At 55.9% G+C, this 24,971-nt stretch overlaps 2 protein-coding genes across 5 annotated transcripts in view; both read right to left on the bottom strand.

Moving 5' to 3' along the window:
* Window positions 1-3,637: 3,637 nt before the first annotated feature.
* CACTIN (cactin, spliceosome C complex subunit) lies at window positions 3,638-19,799 on the bottom strand. The gene is made up of 10 exons (XM_081092867.1): window positions 19,332-19,799; window positions 15,612-16,083; window positions 12,475-12,570; window positions 11,965-12,110; window positions 10,843-11,005; window positions 10,649-10,763; window positions 7,324-7,516; window positions 6,481-6,603; window positions 6,078-6,361; window positions 3,638-5,205 (listed from the first exon to the last, which is right to left on the bottom strand). The coding sequence occupies exons 1-10, from the start codon at window positions 19,505-19,507 to the stop codon at window positions 4,715-4,717; spliced, it is 2,259 nt and encodes a 752-aa protein (XP_080948993.1). The 5' UTR covers window positions 19,508-19,799; the 3' UTR covers window positions 3,638-4,714.
* A 2,052-nt stretch (window positions 19,800-21,851) lies between these two features.
* PIP5K1C (phosphatidylinositol-4-phosphate 5-kinase type 1 gamma) overlaps window positions 21,852-24,971 on the bottom strand; it is a 55,646-nt gene continuing 52,526 nt past the window's right edge. For 2 of the 4 annotated variants that reach the window (XM_081091601.1, XM_081091604.1), the window contains exon 19: window positions 21,852-24,752. In XM_081091601.1, coding sequence (XP_080947727.1) covers window positions 24,750-24,752 — 3 coding nt within the window. In that variant the 3' untranslated portion in view covers window positions 21,852-24,749. The remainder of the gene's footprint in view (window positions 24,753-24,971) is intronic. The other 2 variants (XM_081091603.1, XM_081091602.1) reach the window with 1 other exon arrangement.

The following is a 24,971-nucleotide window of genomic DNA, read 5'->3' as shown; positions in this document are numbered from 1 at the left end:
AGGGTCTGCTCCACGGGGTGCCTGCACCCCCACCCAGGGCCCCAGGGCTGTGAGCTGGTGAACCGCTGGGGTCAGGTCTGGCACCCAGTAGGTAGGTCTGAGGCCCCTTCCAGGGCTGGGGGCTGAGGGTGCAGGGTGTTTAGAGGGGAGGGGCGACCTCTAAACTCTCGGGCCAGAAGCTTGGGGGGCAGCCTTTGAGACGGGCCTTCCTGTAGCAGGTGAGCTGAGAGGTGGGTGCCTGAGGGTGAGGCATTTCCGGGAAGGGGCCAGTGACTGCGAGAGGCACTGGGGCCCGGGCGGGGCGGAGGGGAAGCTGGGAGTCGTCCCTGCAGGAATGATTCAGAGGCTGGGGCCTGGGAGCAGGAACAGGGCTCTGGAATGGGCTTCCCAGGCAGGGCTGACTTCCTTGAAAGCCCACACACACACTTGGGGCTCTGGGCCCGGGTCTCACAGCCCAACGCCACCAGGCTGGGCACAACTGGAGCCAAGGCTGGTGGCTGGACCAGCTGCAGGAGGGTGATAGAAGCTTCTTGAAGGCCCTTCCTGCCCACAGTCCTGGGGCCTCCGGTGGGTGGAGAGGATCCAGGGCGGCCATGGAGGGGTAAGTTTGGGCCTTCAGGAAGTTCGGACCTAGTGGGTCATGACTAGATGGCTGGGCCTTGAGCTCACCCTGCCCAGTGCTGGGGCCTGGGAGGGGCACACAAGTGCAGGCTCTGAGAGAAGATGGACTCCAGCCCTGGACTCCCCTAGGCTCTGGCTGGAAACCCCTTCTCTGGCTTCCCCGCCCACCATCTTTCCGGTCTCCAGGCCTTGGCTCACACCCCCCATCCCTCCAGATGGCCCCTCCCATTCCATCCCATTGTCTGAGTCCCTGCGCCATTTAACCCTGACTTCTCTCTCTCTCTCTCTCTTTAAGAAAATTTTTTTAATTGATTTTAGAGCGAGAGGGAGAGGGAGAGAAAAAACATCAATCTGTTGCCACCTGCATACACCCTGACTGGGGATCAAACCTGCAACCTGGGTATGTGCCCTGCCTAGGAGTTGAACTGGGACCTTTCAGTGCTCAAACAACTGAGCCACACTGGCCAGGGGTACCCCTCATTTCTTGTGATTGGCAAGGAGTCTCCCAACTCCTATGCATCCGGCAGAGCCCTGGCTCCCAGGCCCCCTCCTCTGTAAAGCCTTGGCCTCCAGCCGTCTTGCTCCTCCCCTTTTCCTTTTCTTGCTCCACTTTATTTTTTAAAAAAATATTTTTATTGGTTTCAGAGAGGAAGGGAGAGGGAGAGAGAGAGAGAAACATCAATGATGAGAGAGAACCATTTTTGGCTGCCTCCTGCACACCCCCCACTGGGGACCGAGCCCGCCACCTGGGCATGTGCCTTTGATCAAAATCGAACCCAGGACCCTTCAGTCCTCAGGCCGGCGCTCTAGCCAGTGAGCCAAACTGGCCAGGACTCTTGCTCTGCTTTAATCCCTCCTCAAGGGCAACTGTGTGTCTGGCCCATGTGGTGGGACAATTATGAGCCCCAGGTAGGACTGGAAACAAGACCTGCTCTCAAAGACCCTCCAGGCTAGAGAAAGAGCTGGACACAGCCCTAACCCCTTCAGTCATGCTGGGCCAGAGAAAGCGATTGGGCATAGTGCGCCTGGTAGGCACCCTGGTGCTTGGAGAAGGCGTGAGAACTGGGGCTTTGTGGGATGAGTAGGGGTTTCTGGTGCAAGAGACATGGCAGAAATCACATATGCAAGACTTTGGGGCAAGGGAGAGCATGAAGCTTTGGGACCTGCAGTGAGGGCAGATGTGACGGAAAGAGGATGTGGGGCTGGGGCTCCAGATGGTGGGGAGGGAGGTGGCGGGCGGAGGCGGGGAGGGTATGAGGTGGAGGGAGACTGTTCTATTCCCACTTCCTGTGCCTGGAGATAAGAAGGATAAGGCTGCTTCTGGGAAGGGCCAGGGCAGGGGTCAGAGATGCATGCTTGACTGGGAATTTAGTCTGGTCTGGATCTCACTGCAATGCAGGAGGTGAAGACGCTCATTTTATAAATGGGGAAACTGAGGCCAGAGGGAGGAAATGACATGGCCAAGGGCACAGGTAGGTGGGATTTGAATGTGAGCTCTGGGCTTCCTCCACCTCCTGGGCTGGTGGCGGGAGATCTTCAGGTCTCTTTACCCCCTCCTAGCTCAATGGGCACATGGGAGGCCTGGGAGATAGAGATGGCCGGGGGAGGGTGGGGGCAAATGTTGGGAGCAGAAGCTAGGCTTAGGATGTGCCCCCCGTGGCTGTGGTTTCCGGTGGGGGCCAGGCAGGGAGCATCTATTCTTAGATTTGGACAGCTGAAGGCAGGAAGAAACTGGAGTGGTGGTTGGGGTTAGCTTAAGAAACACTGGTGGTCCTTGGGCCAGGGTGGGGTGATGGGGCAGCTGGGTGGGTGTGGTACCTCCAGCCTGCCCGAGGGGTCCCCTTGACATCCAGCTCGGGTCCCTGCTCAGCTCCCTCACCTGTGTGGTTCCCCAGCGCCCTGGGCAGTCCAGCTCCTGGGCGTGCATTCAGCCCTGCCCTGCAGGGGACCTGCAGCCTTCCCCCCTGCAAGGCAGGCTCAACTCTCCTCAGCCCAGCGGTCCCTCCAGGAAGCCGTGTGTCCCTGCTGAGGTCCCTCAGACCCGGTGCCTTCCCCCGGCCCCAGCCGGACTCCTTGGGCTGCTAGTGTCTGAGCCCCTCTCCTCCCTCCAGACTAGGGGCTCCTGGCTAAACACACCTAGCAAGTCGGGCAGATGCCACCTTCTCCCTTAGGGTGGACACACTGTCTGAACTACAGGCGTGACGTAGGAAGAGGAATTGGGACGCTGGGGTTGGGAGGATTCCTCTGGGGGCAGGTGGAGAAACTGAGGCTGGGACATGGGTGGTGGCCAGGGAGGTAGGGTTCTCCAAATTAGAGAAATCCAGGTTTGAACCCTGACTGCCACTTCCTAGGGTTGCAAATGTGGGCCTCCATGAGCCCGTTTTGCCAAGTGGACGTAAGTGCCGTTGTACAGAGCTGTGTGAGGCCAGGGCTGCAGAGGCACACAGCCCAGGCTGACAGCAGGGTGGGCCTTACCGTATCCTGACCAAAGAGCCTCCAGGGTCTGCCCTGCACTCAGTGACAGGCGAGCAGGCCACGGGCCACTCGGCAGTGGCTGCCAGGGATCCTAAGGTTGCTCTGTCAATCAACTGGTGATTCTGAAGGGACAGAAATGGTCCTTATGCTGCCACATGGCCCTTCTCCATCCTGGACCAGGTTGGGTGGGCGGGCCAGGGTCTGCAGTGTGGAGGGTGCCACTTAACAGGATGCATTTCCCCAAGCCACCCCCTGGCTTAGGTGAGCAGCTACTCACCTCCCAGCATCCACGGTCAAGTCCGATGACAACCTTCTAACGGGAGGAGAGGCTGAAGGGCTGAAGGCAGGGATGGAGGAAACCGACTACAAGAAGCTTCCTAAGGAACTATTTTTAGGTGTGGTTGTTTTTAAAAGGTCTTCTTGGTTGGGTTTCATGTCTTTGTGACAAATGTGCCGTGGTTACAGAGACGTTAACAACGGGGACAGCTGGATGTGGGTGTAGGAACTATCTTTCCAGAATTTCTGAAAATCTACAAGTATTCTAAAATAGAGCCTTTATTTTTTAAAAATGTACCGACCAAATAAATGAAAATAAACAAGATTTCCCCTCCCCACTTAAAAAAAAAAGTCTTTTTAGATAAACCTAAATATTTCCAGATGAAACGGGGCACTGGCGGGGCTGCCTGAGGAGCCGGGAGGTGGCACTTCAGGGTTTGGTGCTGGTTCTTCCCCTTTAGGCTGGGAATGTCTTCATAACAGCGCGCTAACACAATGTTTCTGGGTGGCTGGCACGCTGTACCGTTGACAGTCTGACTATGGGTGAGTGACTGCCCTCGTCTGAAACAGGAACAGGGAGGGCAGCTCTGTGCTGGCTGGGAGGTGGCCCCGAAGAACACAGCTGTTCTGAGGTGAGGGGAACACCCAGGCCAGATCGGGCATCGCAGCTACACCATGGAGGCTGCCTCCTGGGTGCTCAGTGGCTGTGGAAGGACTTCTCAGTGGCCCCTGGCTCCTAGGTCTGATGGTGGGTGTGTCCTTCATGCCCACTTGGGGAGAGACTGACCCTCAGCCAGCACCAGGGGTGAGGTGGGTAGCATGTCCCTCAAATGGTCTCTTTTGGAACATGCACCACAAGGGTCCGGGTCCCACTGGTGTGGGCACTGAGGGAGGCCGCTGGGAAAGGGCCAGGAGTGTGGGCCCTGCAACAGCCGGCTATGTCCAAGGGCCCATCAACGCTCTGAACTTGGATTTCCTCAAAAGCTCGGTACCCCATGTCTGGGCCCCATGCTGTCCTCCCCCCCCCGGCAAGGCCTGTACTGCAGGGCTTGTCTAAGATGGGACTCGGGCTTCACTCTGCCCATGTGGACAGGGAGGTTGGTTGACACTTGCTGGGTTCCCTGGGCTCAAAGAGTCCCCCCAGCAGCCCCTCCTGCATGTCAGAATCCTGGGCCACCCCGTCCTCCCCTCGAGCCTCTGAGGCAGTTCCACAGCGACTTGCTGTTCACACAGGGAAAGGGAGGCTGCGAGGGGAAGGCCCAGCTGGAGGCGGGCCGTGAACCAGCCAGGGAAGGCTGCCAGCCTAACACTCCTGTCAGGTGGTCGGGGGAACGCAGGGCCATCACCGCCGGTAACGGTAGCGCTTGAAGTGGAACCAGAGCTGGAAGATGCCATTCGCGAACTGGCAGCGAAAGCCGTGGCGATGTGAGTACTCCCACTCGCGGTTGACGATCTTGAAGGCGATGTCCTCGTAGGGCGGCCCCGCGTGGAAGCGCAGGGTGGCGAAGTCCTTGTTGTCGGGGCAGGCCTCCAGGAAGTACTCGGGGGTGGAGCGCTTGTCGATGAGGTCGGGGTAGAAGATGTTGAACTTGTAGCCCTGCACGATCTTGGGCGGTGGGTTGTCGAAGTCGTAATGTGTCTGGTTGTACTTGTTCCACTCGAAGCCCGTGTGCACGCGGTTGAAGAAGCGTGGCTTGCGAGGCCGGTACTTGTCAGCCCACAGGTAGGCTTTGCCTGTCAGGGGCATCTCCACGCTGAACTGGGCTTCGTCCTGGCCCATGCCCTCTTTGGCGCGCCGGAAGAAGATGTCCTCCGCACTCTCACTTGCATCGCCTGTGGGAGGAGGGAGGCACCACTGAGCTCGTTTCCGGCCCCCCAGGTGGTGGGAAGGGCAGCCTGAGCCTCCCCCCTACCCGGCCTCTCACAGAAGAACTGGGGCTCAGGGTCAGGCACAGGGAGTGGCAGGCCCTGGCTCCCAATTGCCCTGCCTGCCCAGTGCCCCATCCTCCACTATCTATGCTCACTGTCCTCCCAGTGTGGCACCGAGCACATGCATCCCTCCGAGTGGCCGGAGAGCCTGCGGTTAGAGACTGGCCAGGGACCCGGGGCAGGGCCTTCCTGTACCCAGGACAACAGCAGCTCAGGGAGGCGAGGGGCCCCCGCAGTGAGTAGCACAAGGAGCTCACAGCAGGGCTGGGCACAGAATGTAAAACCAACCATTGCCCTGGCCTGTTGTGCTCAGTGGTTAGAGCATCAGCCTGCGCACCGAGGGGTTGTGGGTGCAATTTCCAGGCAAGGGCACATACCTTTGTGGTTGTAGGTTCAATCAATCCCTAACTCTGGGCAGGGAGTGTGTGGGAGGCAACCAATAGATGTCTCTCACAACAATGTTTCTATTTCTCCCCTCGCCCTCCCTTTTACTCTCTTTAGGAAAAAAAAAAAAAAGGAAAAAATACCCTCAGGTGAAGACCAACAACAAAAAAACAAAACAACCCCCGACCCCTACCCTCACAAAAACCACCATCCCTCTATCCTTGGGGCCAGCCGGTCACCAAGCCCAAATGAACGAGTGAGTGAGCAGGCCAATGGATGGATGCTCACAGACAGGGAGGGAGGGGGACAGAAACAACATCGCCGTCAAGTCCCCTGGTTGGCCCCGGCCCAGCAGCCCCACAGCACACCCAGCTGCCTCATTTGGTGAGTACCTGTGACCTGGAGCTGCTGCCGCGACAGCTGCAGGCGCTGCAGGTCCTCGTCGGGCTCCAGCACGTGGGCGTCCAGCGGCAGCTCGTGGGCCGTGAGCAGCCGGGGGCTGTACTTGCCGGCGTCATAGTCGTCCAGGCTCTGCTGGATCAGGTCCTCCTCCATGAGCACGGCCTCCCCCTCGGCTTCACCCTCTGCCGGTGCGGCCTCCTCTGCCTCAGGCTCCATGGGGCCGCCCTCCAAGGAGGGCCCTGGGGGGGTCAGGGCCTGGTCCTCAGGCTCCAGGCTTCAAGGAAAGAAGGCAGGGCTGGGCTGGGCGGGCGGCTGCCCTGACCCCCCCAGAAGTGTGTGTGGGGTTCTTCCTGGGCCCCAGGCGAGGAAGGCGAACTTTCGGGCTGGGCCTACCTGTGGCCAGGAGACGGGGGCTCCTGCTTGAGGATGGGGAACAGCGGCTCGCTCTCCACGCCCTGCTCCTGTTTCAGCTTGTAGAGCTTCTGCCGAAGCACGTCCTGGTGCCGCTCGCGAAGCCTGAAACACGGGCCAGGGGGTCACCCTCACTGGGTGGGGGAGGGGACCCCAGACTCCCTCAGGCTTTCTCATGACCCCTCCTTTTGCTGCCAGGACACAAGAGGTTGAGAGGGCAGTAAGTGGGTACACACAAGCTGGGGCTCCAGCCCAGCACGGCCATTCCAGGGTCAAGGCTTTGGCCATAAAAATGGGACTTGAGGTCAGGAACCCTGGAGAACTACCCCATGCCCGGGCGGGGGAGGGGGGAGCCCCTATAGCAGGGTATTCACATAACACAAGGCTGGGCAGGGAGGAGGCGGAGCAGGCAGAGAAGATAAATTTAGAGGCGAGTACACAGTCAGTGGCAGGCAGGCGCTGTGTTTACACAGCAGTGCCAAGCACGCTGAGAATTTGTACACAGGGAGTGTGGGGCCAGCAGAAGGGGGGGACAGGCAGCCTGGGGGCTTCTCGCGATGCCGGTTAACCCTAAGTGAAACCAAGACCAGGTTCTTGGGAAAGGCTGTAAGGAAGGCCACTGTGGGAGGCCCTGCCCGACTCCCAGGGCCCCTGAATTCAGGTGGGGGAACGAGCAGCTCTTCCTGAGCACACCAGGGCCCTGATCTATGGCCTCAAGATTACCCGGCAGGCCTGATGGAGGGGGCTCCTGTCCCCCAGGCGAGATCCCAAGAGGGACAAGACCCACCCCGTACAGTGCCTGGCTGAGGCCTGTTGCCCACTCACCTGGCACGTGCCATGTGGGCACGCAGCTGTTGCAGGAGGCTCTCCCAGTATCCCATGTCCAGGTTGGGGCCCCCGGCCCGGATCTTGCCCTCAATACCCTGGAAGATGACCTGCAGCTGGCTGTATGTCTTCCCTTTGAAGACCAACTGCACATCGGAGCTGACCGAGGTGTTAACGCCCTCTCGCCGCTCGCCTACGGTGAGGCAGGGGCCACTCAACACCAGGCTTGGACCCAGGTACCCAGTCTACCAACCCTGCCCACCACTCCCTTCCCAAAACCACATAGAAGAGCCAAGAGTGTTTGCCTGGTAGCTGTTTGGAATTCAGACTATGCTATGCCAGTCCCAGCTGTGTGATCTTGGGCAAGTGGCTCACCCTCTCTGGGCCTCTGTTTCCCCTTCTATGAAGCCTGGTGAGACCATGCATGTGAGCACTGTGCTGTGCCTGGCACAGAGGACACTCCACCACAACAGGAAAAACTGCCTCCACAACAGGGAAATCTGTTCCAGTATCTACCATGGGCTGCAGGCCCAAGGACATGTCCCTTTCCTAGACTGAAGGGCCAAGGACAGGGCCAGATACTGCCTGAGCTTACGTGCTTTGGCACACCAGGCTCCTTGTTGTTTACAAAGATGCCAAGGCCTGCCCCTGCCCCAGGGCCTTTGCACATGGGGTACTTTCCATCAGTAACACCCATCCTCAGCACTCAGCAGGAATGTACCTTCTACCAGATTGCTCCCTTGGCCTGCACACCCAGTATGTGGCTTCCTGAGGGCAGGGACCTCCCTGGGCTTCCCATTGCTGTGAATAAGGAACTAGGTGACAAGCTCACGCTCCCTGCTCGAAAGCAGGATTTAAGAACCACTGTCGCCGAAACCGGTTTGGCTCAGTGGATAGAGCGTCGGCCTGCGGACTGAGGGGTCCCGGGTTCGATTCCGGTCAAGGGCATGTACCTGGGTTGCGGGCACATCCCCGATGGGGGATGTGCAAGAGGCGGCTGATCGATGTTTCTCTCTCATCGATGTTTCTAACTCTCTCTATCTCTCTCCCTTCCTCTCTGTGAAAAATCAATAAAATATATTAAAAAAAAAAATTAAAAAAAAAAAAGAACCACTGTCATGGACACATGGTCACAGTTGATCTGATAAGGTTGAGAGGGACCCAAGTCCCTGTAGCCAACCAACCTTGGACCCTGGAATCAGCACCTAAAGATTCAGCTCCTTCATTTCGTTGTGTACCTGTGTCACCCTTAGCAGTGCTGGCCTCAATGGTCAACCTATGGGCCGATAGCCTGCCCTTGGTCTACGGCAGGCCCAGAAATAACATAGGTCCAAAACCAAATTTGGCAACAACCCCCTTACCAGGCCAAGCAGAGCCAAGTTCTGCACTCACTCAAACAGATGGAGCAACCAGTGAAAACTTACAACCCGAACAAACAGCCCTGCTGGTGCTGTTCCCACAGAAGCTAAGAGCCCTAAGTCATGTTTAAAGGAAGCCATGTCTTAGGCTTGGATGCCACCTGGACAGCCACTGGTGGAGCTTTGGAAATGGGCAGACCAGTGGGGCGGGGTCTGTCTTCAGCCTCTGAAGAAATACCTGCTCAAGAAGTCTATACCAGCCCCGCTGCCACCAGCCGGAGGGAGAGAACATTTCCTGACACACAGGACATCAAAGAACTGCACCTCCCTTCCTCCAGAAGTTACAGCAGCTTGTGCCCCAAGATGAGGGCACAAACCACAAAAAAGGGAGATGTGTACCTGGCTGACGTGGCTCAGTGGTTGGGCGTTAACCTATGAACCAGGAAATCATGGTTCAATTCCCCATCAGGGCACATGCCTGCATTGTGGGCTTGATCCTCAGTGGGGGTTGTGTAGGAGGCAGCCAATCAACGATTCTCTCTCGTCATTGATGTTTCTATTTCTCTCTTCCTCTGCCTCCCTGTCCTTAAAAAAAAGGGAGGAAGAGGGGCTCCTTCACTGAAGAAAATGAAGGGAGCCTGGGGGGGCGGGTGTAGGGGCCACTGTGTTGGGAGAAAGGGCCCAGGAACAAGGAGGAGGCGGCCCAATCGGCTTCTCGATGTGTCTGAGCACTGCCCAGGTCCAGCTGGAAGGCGGGGGGCGGGGGTGGAGTCAGCGCCACGCAGGCAGGGGCTATTCCAGTGCCTGACACTAACTCCCTTCTCTCCAGGCAACCCTCCTGGAGGGGTCTTATCATCCCCATGCAACGAAAGGGACAACTGAGCACCCAGGAGGGAGCTGACCAGCCAAGGTCACGGAGCTGCTTGCTGGCTTGGGTTTGCACCCAGAGTCCTGATCCTAACTGTTATTCTGTCCAAGGGCCTCCTAGCACCTTCCAACCAGTTCTACACCCAGTCCCACTGCCACCCAAGGAGGTTTCCTGACACGGCTTCTGACAAGGGTTTCTCTTCCTTTCTCCGGAAGTTACTGCAGGATGTAACTGCTAAGAGGACGTGAGAAACAAAACTCCATTTACAAAAATAAAGGATATTTATCCTTTCCTAAGAGGAAGGAAATTGTCCGGAGCCACATCTGAGCTTCAAATGACATTTACACAGGCCGGGGGGGGGGGGGGGGGGGGGGGGAGGGGAAGGCTCACGTCCTCAGCCACCAAGTGGGTGATGAAGGATGAAGTGGCAAAGGGACGTGAGGGCCACAGAAGCTGGACAGTTGAAGCCGATGGCTGGAGGGGCTGGAGGGCGGACCTGCTGCGGCTGGTCATGAGCTGTTACAGCAGAGGCTCTCAACCAGGACATTCTGCCCCCAGGGGACAATGGGCCATGTCTGGGGAGTTCATTTCCCCTGTGAACGTACACACGGAGTCAATCAGATGAAAAGAAAACCGAGTTAGAAAGAACACCAGACTGAACAGACTGGGGCTGCATGGCGTTTCCCAGCAAGCAGAGCTGGGTCCTGCGCTTACACCGAGTCTTGGGAGAAAACCTGAAACCCCCACAAAAACCCTCTGGTCCTGCCCCAGGGAAGCCTGGCTGCCCAGGGATCACTTACAGGAGCCCCTTCATCCGCGCTTCATCTCGGAGAGCCCTTAGCCCAGGACCTGGGCGCCCGCTGCTCAGTGCTGCCCCCTGGTGGCTCCCGCAGAGGCCTCCAGAGGGCTGTGGAGCGTCCAAAGAAACTGATGTCTGCACAGCTAAGGTTAGCTTCCAGCGGAACCACCCCCAACGGCAACCCCCACCAACGCAGATGTGTCCCCATGACAACTCCCACCAATGCAGAAATGTCCCCCAAAGCACACCCTGGTGTCTTTCTGGTCAGCCAGCTTGGGGTCAGCGCTGGCCCTGGGTTACCTGGGCCCTTGCCAGAGGCCTCCAGCTTGCGGAGCTTAGAGATCTCATCCTCCGTGATGATGGTCATGTCCCGCCAGAAGTCCACATTCTTGCCCTGCTCCAGTTCCATGTACACCTGGAGGCGAAGGCACACAGGGGTGAGGAGAAAGCAGTCTTGGGGAGGCCAGGGTGTGGGTGGTGGGGCTGGGTGGTACCTGGATATCCTCCAGCAGGTCCTCCATGTCAGCCACCGTGAGGCCATTGAGGAAGGTGTAAGGCTCGTGCATCTCCACAGCCAGGTCATCGTCCTCGGCGCTGATGTACTTGGCCAGCAGGTCGATGGGCTTGGCCCGTCCATCCCGGATTCGAATCTTGGAGCTGCAGGGAGAAGGGGGCGGTGTTAGAGTCCAGGACGTCACCTCCCTCCCATTATCCTGCCAAGGGGGTGACCAGTGTGGGAGCTAGGGTAGGAGCCTTGCCGGCAGGGGGTGGTGGTCAGGGAAGGCTTCCTGAAAGAGGAGGCGTCAGGTGGAGAGGTAAGGCAGGTTAGTGAGGAGAAACAGGCTCAGAGAGGAATAGGCGTGAACATGGGGTCTGAAGAGCAGCAGGTGAGAGTGGAGCCAGAGGGACAGAGAGGACCACTTCTCAATGGACGGGCTGCCCAGGCTGAAAGACAGAGCCTCAGGGCTGTGCCCCAGGGGACACACGGCAGAGGCTGACCCTAGGCTAACATAAGGGGCCCCACGATCAGGAAGGTCCAAGCCCTTGGCCAGGATTGGTGTAGCTGGCAGACAGAAGCGCGAGGGTGGGCTCCGGGTGCACATACACTGGGCCGCAGGTTCAGATACCCATGTGGCCTCAGATAACTCAACCCCCAGGAGCTTCATCTTCCTTCTCTATAAACACAGCTGATGAGCAAACGCCTGTGGGCTGCAGGTGAAGGGACTAGCACAGTTAGTGAGGCCCAGGGCCCAGAACACTCCCACTCAGCTTGCGCAGTTCCGCACATGGAGCCGGTGTATTCAGGGGTCTCCTCTGCACCCAGCCCAATGGGGGAGCCCACCAGCAACAAGCGTACGCGCAAAACTGGGGCTAGTGCCAGAAAGGGGCTTGGGGAGCGCCCCCCAAGAACACAATAGGCAAAAACCCCAAGGGTGAGGGGGAGCCGTGGAACAGCGGGTTCTAGGAAGCGTGAATAGCAAGTGCGAAGGCCCTGGGGCAGAAACCAGCTCCATGTGTTTGAGTCCAGAAGCAGGCTGGTGGGTGAAGGGAGGCGACAGAGGGTATTGCTGAACAAAGGGTGGTGGTGAGCAGCCCCCCCACCCCACTCCCCGCACCGAAGCTTGGCCTGCTGGAGGTGGAAGTTGTCCTCCTGTTCCTCCCATGTCTTGAAGTGCTCCGCTTCCTTCTCCCGCTGCAGCATCTCCAGCTCCTGCTCACGCATGGCCTTTTCCCGTTCCCGCTCCAGTCGGAGCTGCTTCACCTGGGGACGCACAGGGAGGATGAGGCAGGACAGCTGGATGATGGCGAGGGCGGGGGTCTCGTGGGGCCTGCCCTGTGCCCTCTCAGGCCATGGGATCCCTAGGGTTGGGATGGGGACTATACCCCAGGCCTGGCCCCAGCCCGACAGACCCTGGGCAGGAGAGGCCACCCTGAGAGGAGCATCTGAGAGTCAAGCCCAGAGGCCAGCAGAGCCGACGTGGAGAGGAGCGGCTCGCTGGAGACACTGCCTGGGCCCTGGGTGCAGCTGTGCCTAAGGCACGCCTTCCCATGAAAGCCAAGCAGGTTCTGTGTGACTTAAACAAGGGCAAGCCAGCCTCGGAGCCCCTCTGAGGAAAGGCGCCCACCTTCTGCAGCTCCAGCCGATTGTCCTCCTGGATCCTCTTGTTCCGCTCCTTCAGCTCTTTCTCCTCCAGGTGGCTGATCCCCTTCTTCTCCAGGGCCTGCAGGGGTCAGCACAGGCCCGCCGGGTGAGGGCCTCCCTGGCACTTCCCATGAGGAAGCTGCGGCACACTCACGTACAAAGACCGAAATGAATGGACCACAGCATCTGCTTTGCAGCTGAGAGTGAAGCTCAGAGGAAGGACCTGTCCTGGGCACCCCTCACTGCCTTCCACTAGAAGACACCCTCCATCCCCACCCACAAATCAATCAATTTTATTACAATCCAACCTACAAAGACCCCCCTCCTGTCAGTGAAATGTGCTGAGGCACCGAGGAGAGACAGCTGGGCCCTCCTGCAGGGTCATGGGAGTCTCTTGGGACCTGCTGATTCTTTTTTTTTTTTTTTTTTTTCTGGTTACTTTTTTTTTTTTTTTAATTTATTGCTTAAAGTATTACAAAGGGTATTACATATGTGTCCATTTTACCCCCCCCCCCTAGACAGTCCCCTAGCCTCCCCTACCCCCCAGTGTCTTATGTCCATTGGTTATGCTTATATGCATGCATACAAGTCCTTTAGTTGATCTCTTACCCCCCTCCCTCCTGCCCCCCAACCCTCCCCGGCCTTCCCGCTGCAGTTTGACAATCTGTTTGAGGCAGCTCTGCCTCTGTATCTATTATTGTTCAAAAGTTTATAATGGACCTGCTGATTCTTGTTTCACACAGAAACCTAGCTGCACCCGCTGTGTGTGGCAAAGCCCTCCCCTGGGGCAAACTCCCCAAGGCCAGGCTGGGCTGAGAAAGACTCACTGGAGAAATGCCTGAACACGTATGTGCACACCCCAGACTACAGCAAGCTTGCTCATTCGAATTTATTGAGTGCCTACTGGGTGCCAGGCCCTAGGACAGAGCTTGCCCTGTGGAGCTCAGTTTGGCAGGAACTACACATCATAAATTAGGCTATGTATTTAGAAATCACCTCTGCAATGAGACCTTTCTGGGCCTGCTTATTTATTATTTTTTAATCCTCACCCGAGGATATTCTTTCCATTGGTTTTTAGAGAGAGCGGAAGGTAGGGTTGGTGGCAGGGAAGGAGGGAGAGGAAGAGGGAGAGGGGCAGGGAGGGAGAGGGAGGGAGAGAGGGAGAGAGAGAAACACTGATGTGAAAGAGACACACTGATTACCTGCCTCCCGCATGCACCCCGACGGGGCCAGGGATTGAACCTGCAACCCAGGTACGTGCCCTTGACGAGGAATGGAACCTGAGACCCTTTGGTGCACAGGTCGATGTTCTAACTACTGAGCAACCGGCCAGGGCTGGGCCTGCTTATTGTGGTCACTGCTGCATCACAGCGCCTGCCTTCGTTCTCTCCTCTTGTACTTTGCTAACTTACTTATTACAGTTTGTCTCCCCCTCAAGGATGCTGGCCCCACAGGGATAGTGATTTTTGTCTCCTTCGCTTGTGGATATGTGCCCAGGGTCACAAAGGATCCAGCACCTGGCAGGAGTACAGTACGAGTTTGTTAGTAAAGTGCTAGAAACGCAGGGGCAGTGCCCTGATAGCCTACCAGGGGAGCCGGGCTGGTGTCAGTGGTTGAGCATCGGAACTGATGAACTAGAGGCCATGGTTCGATTCCCGGTCAGGGCACATGCCCAGGTTGCAGGCTTGATCCCCAGTGGAGGGCATGCAGAAGGCAGCTGATCAATGATTCTTATCATCGATGTTTTTCTCTCTCTCTCCCTCTCAAATCACTAAAATTAAAAAAAAAGAAAAGAATACCAGGGGGACCTGGGGGACCAAGGGGGCCAGGAGGGCCTCTCCGAAGAGGGACAATGTCAGTTGAGATCTGGAGAATAAGAAAGAACCAGCCATGGAAGAGGCAGGGAGTGTTCTAAGGCAGAGGAACGGTGAGCACAAAGGCTCAGGTGAAAAGGGCTCTGTGTTCAAGATACTGGGAAGAATCCACGCCTGAGCGTGGGCGATGAGTGGAGCTGCCCCAGCCTCCAACTGTGGCCCCTGCCCTCTCCCTCCCCACCAGTGACGGTGCTGTGTGGGGTTGAACTGTATGTTCACGTCTCAACACCTGGAAGCTGTGAATGTGCCCTTATTTGGAAATAGAGTCTCTGCAGATATAATTAGTTAAGATGAGGTCATACTGGATTAGACTGGGCCCTAATCCAATGTCTGGTGTCCTTACAGGGAGAGGGAAATTTAGACACAGAGAGAGGATGACGCCATATGAAGATACCGACACAGAAGGAAGACAGCTACTGACAACAGAGGCAGAGACTGGCGTGATAGAGCCACAAGCCTTGGGTTGCTCCTAGCAACCACCAGAAGCTGGAAGAGACAGGAAAGATCTTTCCCCAGATCTTCCAAAGGGAGGATGGCCCTGCTGACACCTTGATTTCAGACTTTTGGCCTCCAGACGTGAAAGACAAATTCTGTTTTCAGCTAGGCGCCCAAGGCCATGGCTGCAGGTAAACGACCAGTGCGTAATTTTCATCTCAAGAATGAAACGACAGCTCTGAGCTGACAGAGGGTAACTGTGGAATCCCATCCTGAGTGTGGGACACTAAGAACCTATTCTCCAGTCACAGGGAGGTTAGGCTGGTTTGGGGGGTCAAAGCATGCCTGACTGTTATACTGCAAGAGACAATTAACGGAGTAAAACCTGACAAAACCATTGTATGTATGTGTATAAAATAGATTCTGGCCCTAACTGGTTTGGCTCAGTGGATAGAGCATCGGCCTGCAGACTGAGGGGTCCTGATTCTGGTCAAGGGCATGTACCTTGGTTGAGGGCACATCTCCAGTAGGGGGTGTGCAGGAGGCAGCTGGTCCATGTTTCTCTCTCATCGATGTTTTTAACTCTCTCTCCCTCTCCCTTCCTCTCTGTAAAAAGTCAATAAAATGTATTTAAAAAAAATTCTGCATGGCAAAATGCAGTCTGGGAATGTGTGCTGTGAGTGCTAAATACCATCTCTTGAAATTGAAGTTGTAAAAAGTATACAAAGTGAAAACACTAAGGCAGGAAAAACGTGTGAATGGCACAAACACAGAGCTAATCAGCAAGCGCTTCGTGGCTACGACGGCTCACCTTGTTCCATATGAAGGTGCCCAGGAGGTTGTTGTCGCCGAAGGGGTTGTCGGTGTTGGTATAGCCCATGTACTCCTCGCCCCAGCCCATCTTCTCCCGCTTCTTCCTCTCCTTGGCCTCCTTCTTGGCCAGGCGCCGGGCCCGCTTCTCCTCGGGCGTCTCGAAGGCCTTCATCAGCTCCTCCTGCTGCTTCCGCTCCTCCCGCAGCCGCAGCCGCTCCTGCAGGCTCTGCTGCTGGCTCAGGGCCGCGGCCACCTGCCTCGAGCTCTGGGACTGGTCTGGGGAGGCAGAGCCGGATGAGGAGGAGCAAGAGCGGGTCCTCCGGCGGCGGGCCCAGCGGCCCTGGTGCTGCCACTGCCGCTCGCTGCCTGCGTCAGACTGAGAGGACCGGTCCTGTGAGCGCCGCTGAGGGGGCTGTGGGCTCCGGCGCCGTCGTCCTCGCCGCTGCCCCTGGTCTTCCTCTGAATCCGACCTGGGGAGGAAATCCGAAAGGGTGTGCTCGCTGCTCGCTGGTCAGCCATTTGTTCAACATACGTTTCGTGAGCGCCTGCTGTATGCCAGGCACTGTTCTAGGTTCTGGGAACATAGCAGTGACAAAAACATTGATGGTCCCTTCCTTCGTGGGGCTCACATCAACAAGGAAACACACAGTGTGTTATGGGATAGTGCTTTGAGCCACAAAGAAATGATGTAAAATTAGGGGACAAAAGGGCAGAGAGGGTCTCCCTGAGGAGGTACCTGGAAGAAGTGGGTGAGGGAGCTATGGGGAGATCTGGGTGGAAGATGATCCAGGCAGAGGGCATAGCACGAGCAAAGGCCTGGCAACAAGGAACTTGGCATGTTCACGGAACAGCAAGGAGGCCTGTATGGCGGGCGCAGAGTAAGCGAGGGCAAGAGTGAGGGGATGAGGGCAGGGAGAGGGGCTGGGGCTGGAGGTGCAAGAGCAATGAACCGACCTGGCCTGTTTGGCTCAGTGGTTGACCTTTGAACCAGGAGGTCACAGTTTGATTCCCAGTCAGGGCACATACCTGGGTTGCAGGCTCGATCCCCCATAGGGGGGGTGCAGGAGGCAGTCAATCAACGATGTTTCTATCTCTCTCCCTCCCCCTTCCTCTCTGAAGTCAACAAAAATATATTAAAAACAAAAACAAAAAACAGTTTGACCGGAAGATCTGATCTTTCCAAGGTGACGAGAGAGGGCTTACGGAGAGGTGGTGTTTAATCTAGTCAAACAGATGGGTAGGAGAAAACTGGAGTAAAACTGGCAGCAATAAAGGGCCAGGGAAGGGCACTGGGAATAGGGAACAGAATGGGCAAGCCCCTAGGGATGGATTCTTTAGTGTTTGGAGGCCTCTGAACAGAGAGAGGAAAAACTAAATCTGTCTTTAGTATGTTAAATGTTCCACCTATTAAGCTCACGTCAAAAAATCTGGAGACTTCCAGTCAAGATGGAGGCATAGGTAAACATCGTACTCGAATCCTCCAACCACCACATAAAAACTACAGCTAAACTATAGAACAACCATCATTCAGAAACTCCTGAAATCTAGTTGAATGGAAATCTCTTCCTCTCTGTCTAAAAAAACAATTAAAAATATCTTTAAAAAGCCGAAACCGGTTTGGCTCAGTGGATAGAGCGTCGGCCTGCGGACTGAGAGGTCCCAGGTTCGGTTCCGGTCAAGGGCATGTACCTGGGTTGCGGGCATATCCCCAGTAGGAGATGTGCAGGAGGCAGCTGATCGATGATTCTCTCTCATCGATGTTTCTAACTCTCTATCTCTCCCCCTTCCTCTCTGTAAAAAAATCAATAAAATATATTAAAAAAATATATCTTTAAAAAATAATACAATGAAATACCTGGAGGTAAGTCTTGACTATGGAGGTCCCCCTCCATAGCCCAGCCCCACACCAGCTCCCCGCCACCTTCCTGCCCAGGGTTCCAAAGCCAGGAAACAAGTCCCCATAATTCTGGCTGTAAAAACCAGTGGGGATTGTGGCTGAGTGAGACTGGGGATGCTGGAGTCCCAGGCAGTTCCTCTTAAAGGGCACATGCCTGGACTTACTCAGACTCACTCCCTCTGAGCCCCAGCACTGAGGCAGCAGCTTGAAAGGAACCAGGAGCATGCGGGGAGGAACTGAATTGTCTGGCATCAGGGCAAGAGTTGGGGGTGCGGTTTTCTACACCAAACCAGACAAAAGTGCTGGCAGAGGCCACTGTTCCCCAGAGTCTACAGGCAGGAGCCACAGCTGAGTCTCCATCAACCTGGCTCGCACGGTTTGCCCCACCCTGGTGATTCGCTGAGACCCAGCCCCACCCAACTTGCTGGCCCACCCAAGCATTCCCAGTGGCTTCTCCATACAGCTGGCCTCCCCTGACATGTTTTGGACTTTCCTACAATTTCTAAAAGCAGCAGCAGCTGGCCTCTCCCGAGCACCTCCAAGCCCAACACAAGTAGCAGCCTTCTGCCCATCACTCTGTAACTCTGTAACTCTGTAACTCGTGCCTGGTGGCCCCAGGCAGGGCACAGATGGTGGCTGACTCTGCACTTCCTGGGAGGTCCCAGAGCCAGTGCGCCTGATGGACAGCTTCAGTTCATGCTGGATTACAACCCTACCACCTCCACGAACGACACACCAAAGGGGTGGGCTCAGTGAGCACCAAAGCCCCACTGAAGCAAGTCCTGTTCCATAAGGCTGACTTCTGCCAGCAGCTCCTTTGCTGTAGTTGGAGCCGGTCCTGGGAGCTGATTGGTTTGGGGGTCAATCCCTTCCAGTGACACCAAGAGCAATCAAGACGCAACTCCAACAGGACAGTGCACACAACCCACACTGGGCGAACCTGGCTGTGCCGCAGAATTTTAGTAATTACTTGATGTGCGTCATGAGATGAAAGAGGTTGAAAATTCCTGAGCTGAAGGAATGGGAGACAATGAGTGTCTGGAGAGAAAACCTGGGGTCCCCATGGAAATACTGAGGACACAGGTGAGTAAACTTGGGGTCACAGTGGGTAAGAGAATGGCCTGCATGTCACAGCCTGCTAGGGACTGAGCCAGCTCGGGGACCCAGGTCCTGGGGTCAGTCCCCATCACTGTGCGGGCTCCTCTGCGCCGGAACAAGCCCAGATCAATCCTGGCAAGGTGTTCCATCGCCAGCAGGAAAGGACAGTGGTCCATGGGGACACTGAGACCGGGGCCTCGGAGCCCCTGAGCTCTGCACCTGCCATCAACAGCTCTCTCACGCCCTCCTCCACTTCCCAAATCCACGAAACTCAACCCACTTTCTCATGGTGCCTCGCGCTGTGTCCCTCCCTGCAGGCCGCCATCGTCAGCTGCCTGGACAACTGCATCTCCTCCTCCTCCTCCTCCCCGGCCAGTCCCTTCTGCACGTGAAAGCCAGAGAGAGTTCTGCCAAGGAAGCCGGCCCACGTCACGCCCGTGTTCACCATCCTCCCGTGGCCCCGCACTCTCCTACGAATGACAGCCAAGCCCTTTACCACGACAGGAACCTGCACGTCCTCATCTCCGTTACTTTTGCGTCAGCGGCCTCGCTAACCGGGCTCCTGGCGGTCCCTCCCTGCACCCGTGCCCTGCCTGAAACACCCCTCGCTTCCCATCCGCTGCCCGACGTCCATTACCCCAGGAAGCCCTCCCTGGCGGACTCGGGGGTCACCCCTCCCCAGGGCAGGAGCTGAATCCCGAGCGGCTCACGCAGCGACCCCACCTGCGCTCCCGGCTTCGCCGCCTCCGTCGCCCTTCGTCGTCCCGGCGCCGCCGGTTTCGCCGCCCATGGCTCCCGCTCCGATGTCGGCTTCGACTCCCGCTCCGGCTCCGCCGCCTTCGGCCCCTGCGACCCCTACGACCCGTCGACCGCGAGCGCGAGCGTGTATCCCGACCCATCAGCTGGGACGATGGCGGCGGCGCAGACACAAATATCCGGGGCCTGCGCCGGGGGCTTTCCTCCGCCGCGGCGCGCGCCGGGCTGCCCGGTCCGAGCCTGAGCCGGGAGGTGAGAACCCATCCCGCCACCCTACCCGCGGGGACTCGGACGCCTTGTCATCAACCTCCCAGCTCCTGCAAACGTGGTCCGCTGACGGACCCCAGCCGGACTGTCGGGGACTCGCCCGTCAGGCAGTGCCAGGAGCAGTCCCGCGTGGGTCCTCGTGCCTCAGGTCAAGAGGCACCCGGAACTGTTAGTGGGGCGGGGTTTGGAGAGAGGAGACCAAGAAGGGGCGGGTCCAGAGAGGAGGTGGAGCCTTGTGGGCGGGGCCAAGAGGAGGCCTCTACAGGGAGCGAGGACTCCAGGCGTGTGTAGGCGGGGAAGCCCCAAGACCGTAGGTTCGAGTCCCGACCTCTCAAGATGACAAAGAGCAGGAGCTGGATGGAGACTAAAAAGCCTCAGATGTTGGGCTGACCTTCTATGAGAGTCACCATCATGCTGCACCATCCGCCAATGAATAGTTATGTACTTCAGGGATTAAGCTTTAAAAAAATCTTGGATGACTCTTTTAGTTTCCATTCAACCCATTTTATAGATGGGGAAACTGAGGCTCAGAGAGGGGAAAGTCACTTTAACACCCTTCCCTCGATCCCAAAGAGGTAGCTGCAATTTGAACTGGGTGGTCCAGCTTTGTTCTGTGGATGCTGGGGATCCATGGGAGGGATCAATGGGGGACTGGCTGTTAAGGGTAGTTGGGTAGGATGAGTCAGGGTATAGGACAGGAGGCTTGGAGATCTGGAGAACCCCAAAGAGCTGCTCCAAGCTCTCCCAGCCCATCAGAGGATAGTACTTAGTATTTTAAATTAATTCTTTAAATCTTTATCTTAAAATATAGCTTCATAACACCACCCCAAATGCTGGCATTGTGTGCTCTCCTTTTGCTTGGTACCAAGGTGCCAGGTAGGGTGGTCTTCCAAAGGATTCCTTCTAGAATCCCTTACCCTCAAAATAGTTCTATTTTTTCCTTAATCAGTACTATAGAGCAGTGGTTCTCAACCTGTGAGTTGCGACCCCTTTGGCGGTCGAACGACCCTTTCACAGGGGTCGCTTAAGACCATCCTGCATATCAGATATTTACATTACGATTCATAACAGTAGCAACATTACAGTTATGAAGTAGCAATGAAAATAATTTTATGGTTGGGTCACAGCATGAAGAACTGTATTTAAAGGGCCAAAAGGTTGAGAATCACTGCTATAGAGGCTTTACACGAAATTGCTGTCCCATGTTAGATAACTTTATGCAAATTGTTAAAGAATATATACTATGAAAACAAATTAGTACTTATATTGTAAATATATACAAAAAAAAAATAAGTCTTCCAAAAGAAATAACAGACCATCTCTTGCCACCCTGATGACAACCCTGCTTGTCGTGGGATATGGGTTGAACCAGTGAGGCCTGGCCCCGAGATCTTCAAAATGCAGATGCATCTGTGAGAGTATTTGAATTTTAATATTTGAATGTAAGGAAAGCACCTTCTAGCTTATCTGCGGGTCTGGTTTATATGTGAGCTGAGCCATTCTGCATCTGCATCTATGATTATAACTGGGTTTCCAAGGGCTTGCTCACAGACAGGTCTGATTTTCAACGCAGTGCTTCGTAAACTGGGAGTCTGGTAGAAATATTTTTCCTTTAAATGGGGTCCATGCATTACTCTATATGAGCCATTTTGGGGCGTGTCTGTTCTTTTGAGCTGGGCTGCAATGATATCAGAAGCTCTTATTTTTTGTTAATCTTCACCCAAGGATGTTTTTCCCATTTATTTTTAGACAGTGGAAGGGAGGAGGAGAGACACGGAGAAATATCAATGTGAGAGAGACTGGTTGCCTCCCGTATGGGGCCAGGATGGAGCCTGCAACCAAGGTACATGCCCTACCGGCTAGGATGATGTCAGAAGCTTTTAAAAGTTTTTCGAGGTGAACTGAAATCCAGGCCGCCACAGCTATTAAGGCAATTAAGACATTTGGGTCCTGGCCCTGACCGGATAGTTCAGTTGGTTTGAGAGTCATTCTGACATGCCAAGGTTGTGGGTTTGATCCCTGGTCAGGGCACAGAATCAGCCAATGATTGCATAAATAAATGGAACAACAAATTAATGTTTCTCTCAAAGCAGTCAGTAAAATAAGACATTTGGGTCCTGTTATTATTTTAAATCTCCTGAGGGTTTATGTTTTGTTCAAAGCGGGTCCTCAGACTCCCAACCAGACCATAGGAACGCACAGAGAGGCAGAGGCGGTAGATGAGTATTACCCGATTTATTAGAGATCTCTTCAACATAAAAAGAGGAAGGGGTGGCAGGGGTGGGGCCCGGGGCTGCATATGAGTGTTATCAGGGCCAGCAGTGGCTGTAAGGTTACAGAGGCGGCCAGGAGGCTGCGCTCTGGATTGTCACATACCAGACCAGGGGCTGAGCACGCGGAAGCCCCGGTGAGAATTAAGACACACAAGGTTTGCAGTTTCGTTGTGTTTTGAAATCAGTTCAGCCATAAAAACAAGGTTGGGATGGGGACTGTGGGCTGTGGTGACAGTACCATGGCAAGAGACCCCATCAGGGACGGGAGTATTGCACTAAGCCAGGTGGTGGAGGGGGTTGGGGGTTTGAGAGGCGGCTGGCAGGGGACATACAGAGGTTCTACCTTGTCAGCCTCAGGGAATGCCTTTCGTTTTTACAGTACAGCACGTCAGACGCTGCCCATGTTCTCAGCGACAGCGGCCATCAGAGATGAGTCAGGAGAGAAACGGGGACAATTTACAGATTTCCATCTTTGGGGGGCCGGGTGGGTTGGCCCAGGCCTTCCTGGTCAGGGGTCTGAGGAAGGCCATGGGTCCACTACAGTTATAAATAACGTCCTTCCTGCCCCCCTGCCCAGAAAAGAATGGACAAATGCCTCCCATCAGCACAGTCCTGGGACAAAGAATACAACACAAAATGGGTCTCCAAAGGGGTCTTCCTGACTTAACACGAAAACAGAAATGTCATATCCAGGAGGTTTGCAAATTTCTCCTACAAGTCAGCATCCAACCACTGCATTTATTCTGTGATTCAGGAGAGCCCAAGGGGCCCAGCAGGCAACTCCTTTGCTCGTTTCTATACTGACCAAGGATGCCCTGGATGCAGGGCCCACTGCCCTAGGACTGTGCTGCTCCACTGGTCATCGCCACTGGGGCTCAGGATGTCTCTGGGGCCCAGCCTCTGGGCGCCTGGGTGGTGACTCCCACGTTGGTGTTTGGGTGACGCAGCTGTCCGTTAGTCCTTCAGAAGCCTGCCTGCTCAGCCTGCCTGCCTTCTTGGTGGGACTGGTCAGAACAGACTGGTGACTTGTGGCCAGGGTGTCTGCAGACAGCGCTGGTCTGAAATCCAGGTGAGGGTGTTCCCCAGGGTCTGGACAAATGCTCCTTGGGCAGTAGGGAAGAATGCTGTCTTGCTTCTTGTTCGGGCTACCTGCAGGTTATTCTGGCGGATTCTCTGAGGGCCCTTCCCCAGGCTGCACAGAGTCTCCCATGGCCCTGCTCAGAGCTGAAGTGCTGCCCCCACGCAGGCAACAGGAGAGCCCTCGGGGCGCAGCCTGGTTCTCCGGGAAGAGTGGACAGCAGCCAGACCAACAGGTCCCCTCCGGCAGGCTGTCCGAGGTGGGATGAGGAGGGACCTGCATAGCAAGAACCAGCAACAGTATGTGCAGCTTGCAAAGGACTCAAAAAGTCAGATTCCTAGGTCAGCGGGTTACCTAGCTGTCTCAGGCTCCACCAGGGAGGCTGGGGCCGGGGAGAAATTCTTCCGAAAGATGTGGCTTCTATTCCGGGCCGGTTCCCAGCTGTTCCCATGTGGGCCCGAGCTGGCGGGGGTCCACAGAGTGGGCAGGGGGCAGCCATCACTGACGTTTCATCTCAGGGGGTGGAAGTGTGTCTAGGGGGAGGAGTGACTCTGCAAAGCTGTCGGCTACAGCAACCCCTCCGGACACAACAGCGTATCCTGGCGGTCGCCCAGGGGGGCCCTGGAATGGCTGCCCCTGTTGAAGATGACAAAAATAAAAATAAAAATACTGTTTTTCATTAAAGAATTTTTTCCTTTAATCTGCACAGGTGTCTTCATCATTTAAAAACGAGAGAGAGGCTGCCCACCCATCATGGGGGCCTCTTGCTGCAGAGTCTGTCCCTCTAGGCCTTGTGCCTGCCCCTGGGGAGGGCCCTGCTCCAGGACACATGCTCTCCGGAAGTCCTGTGGCTGAGGGCCCAGCTGCCTCCTCTGAGTCAGACGTTTCAGAAATCCTTCTTTGAAAAGGTGTCTCCCATCACTTGGGCCCTATCTTCCAGACACTAGGCGGTCCACATGCCTAGTCCACAGCCCTGAGCTCCATCGAGAGAGGGGGTGGCCGTATGTCCATATTCTAGTCACTGCCAGGCTATTTCTGCTCCAAGTCACCTGGGAGGCGGGGGTGGTGTGAAACACGCTGAGAGATGGAGGAGTCAGCAGGGTGGTGAGCCACCCCAGGCCACCAGGCGGCCTCCCCCAAGGGCAGATGCCTGGCACCCGGCCCACAAACCTGAGCTGAGAGCAGCTGCTGGGCACAGGTGTGTGGCTTCCAGAGGTGCCCTGGGAACCAGTGGGGACCTGGTGGCCCTTGCTTCTAGGTGCCCATCCAAGATAGACAGAGGCGGAGCAGGGCGGTGACTGCGGACACTCAGCAGGATTTTCACCTGGAATGGCTGGACCACTGGGTCACAGGTCCCCAAAGCCAACGAGCCTTGTTCTCTCAGCAAGACACATGCAAGCATAGCAAAGAACCAAAAAGTGCATAGAATGAAGTGTCTTCTTTTCCCATTGTGTTTTTTTTGTTTTGTTTTGTTTTGTTTTTTGTTTTTGTAAAAAAAGCAGCTGTGTGCTGCTGTCTCTGTGCAAAGAGTAAGGACCCAAAATAAATACATGATTGGAAACTCAGGAAGGTTCACAGTATCACAGGCGCAGGTAGTTGACGGAACCGGGGTCATTGCTTTGCAGCCCGGAGCATCAGTGACCATCGCCAAGGGGAGGATGTGGGCGAGGGAGATCCAGTGGCAGCCAGGTGGCAGCTCCTGTGCTCTGGGCCGAGCTGGGCTGGCCAAGTGTATGCTCCACTCCTATGGTTGGTGATTTGTAGAAATTACTGCAGAAGGCAAGAGAGGCAGGTGAGGGCGAGATGAGCCGTGGCTGGACCCCCAACCCATTGGGCCTCCCATGATGGGGCCTGGCCCCACCATTGATGCCTCAGGCCAGGGACTCCACATGCCATGAGGGCTGGACACAGACCCCAAAATACTTACCCATGGGCCACCACACAGGAAGAGCCCAGGCCTACCCCTCCCGCCCCAGACCTGTTTCCCCC

Source organism: Myotis nattereri (assembly GCF_964212035.1).
Source record: "Myotis nattereri genome assembly, chromosome: 5".
Classification (NCBI taxonomy): Eukaryota; Metazoa; Chordata; class Mammalia; order Chiroptera; family Vespertilionidae; genus Myotis; species Myotis nattereri.
Note: the sequence above shows the minus strand (reverse complement) of the source record. Positions and strands in the feature narration are given on the sequence as shown.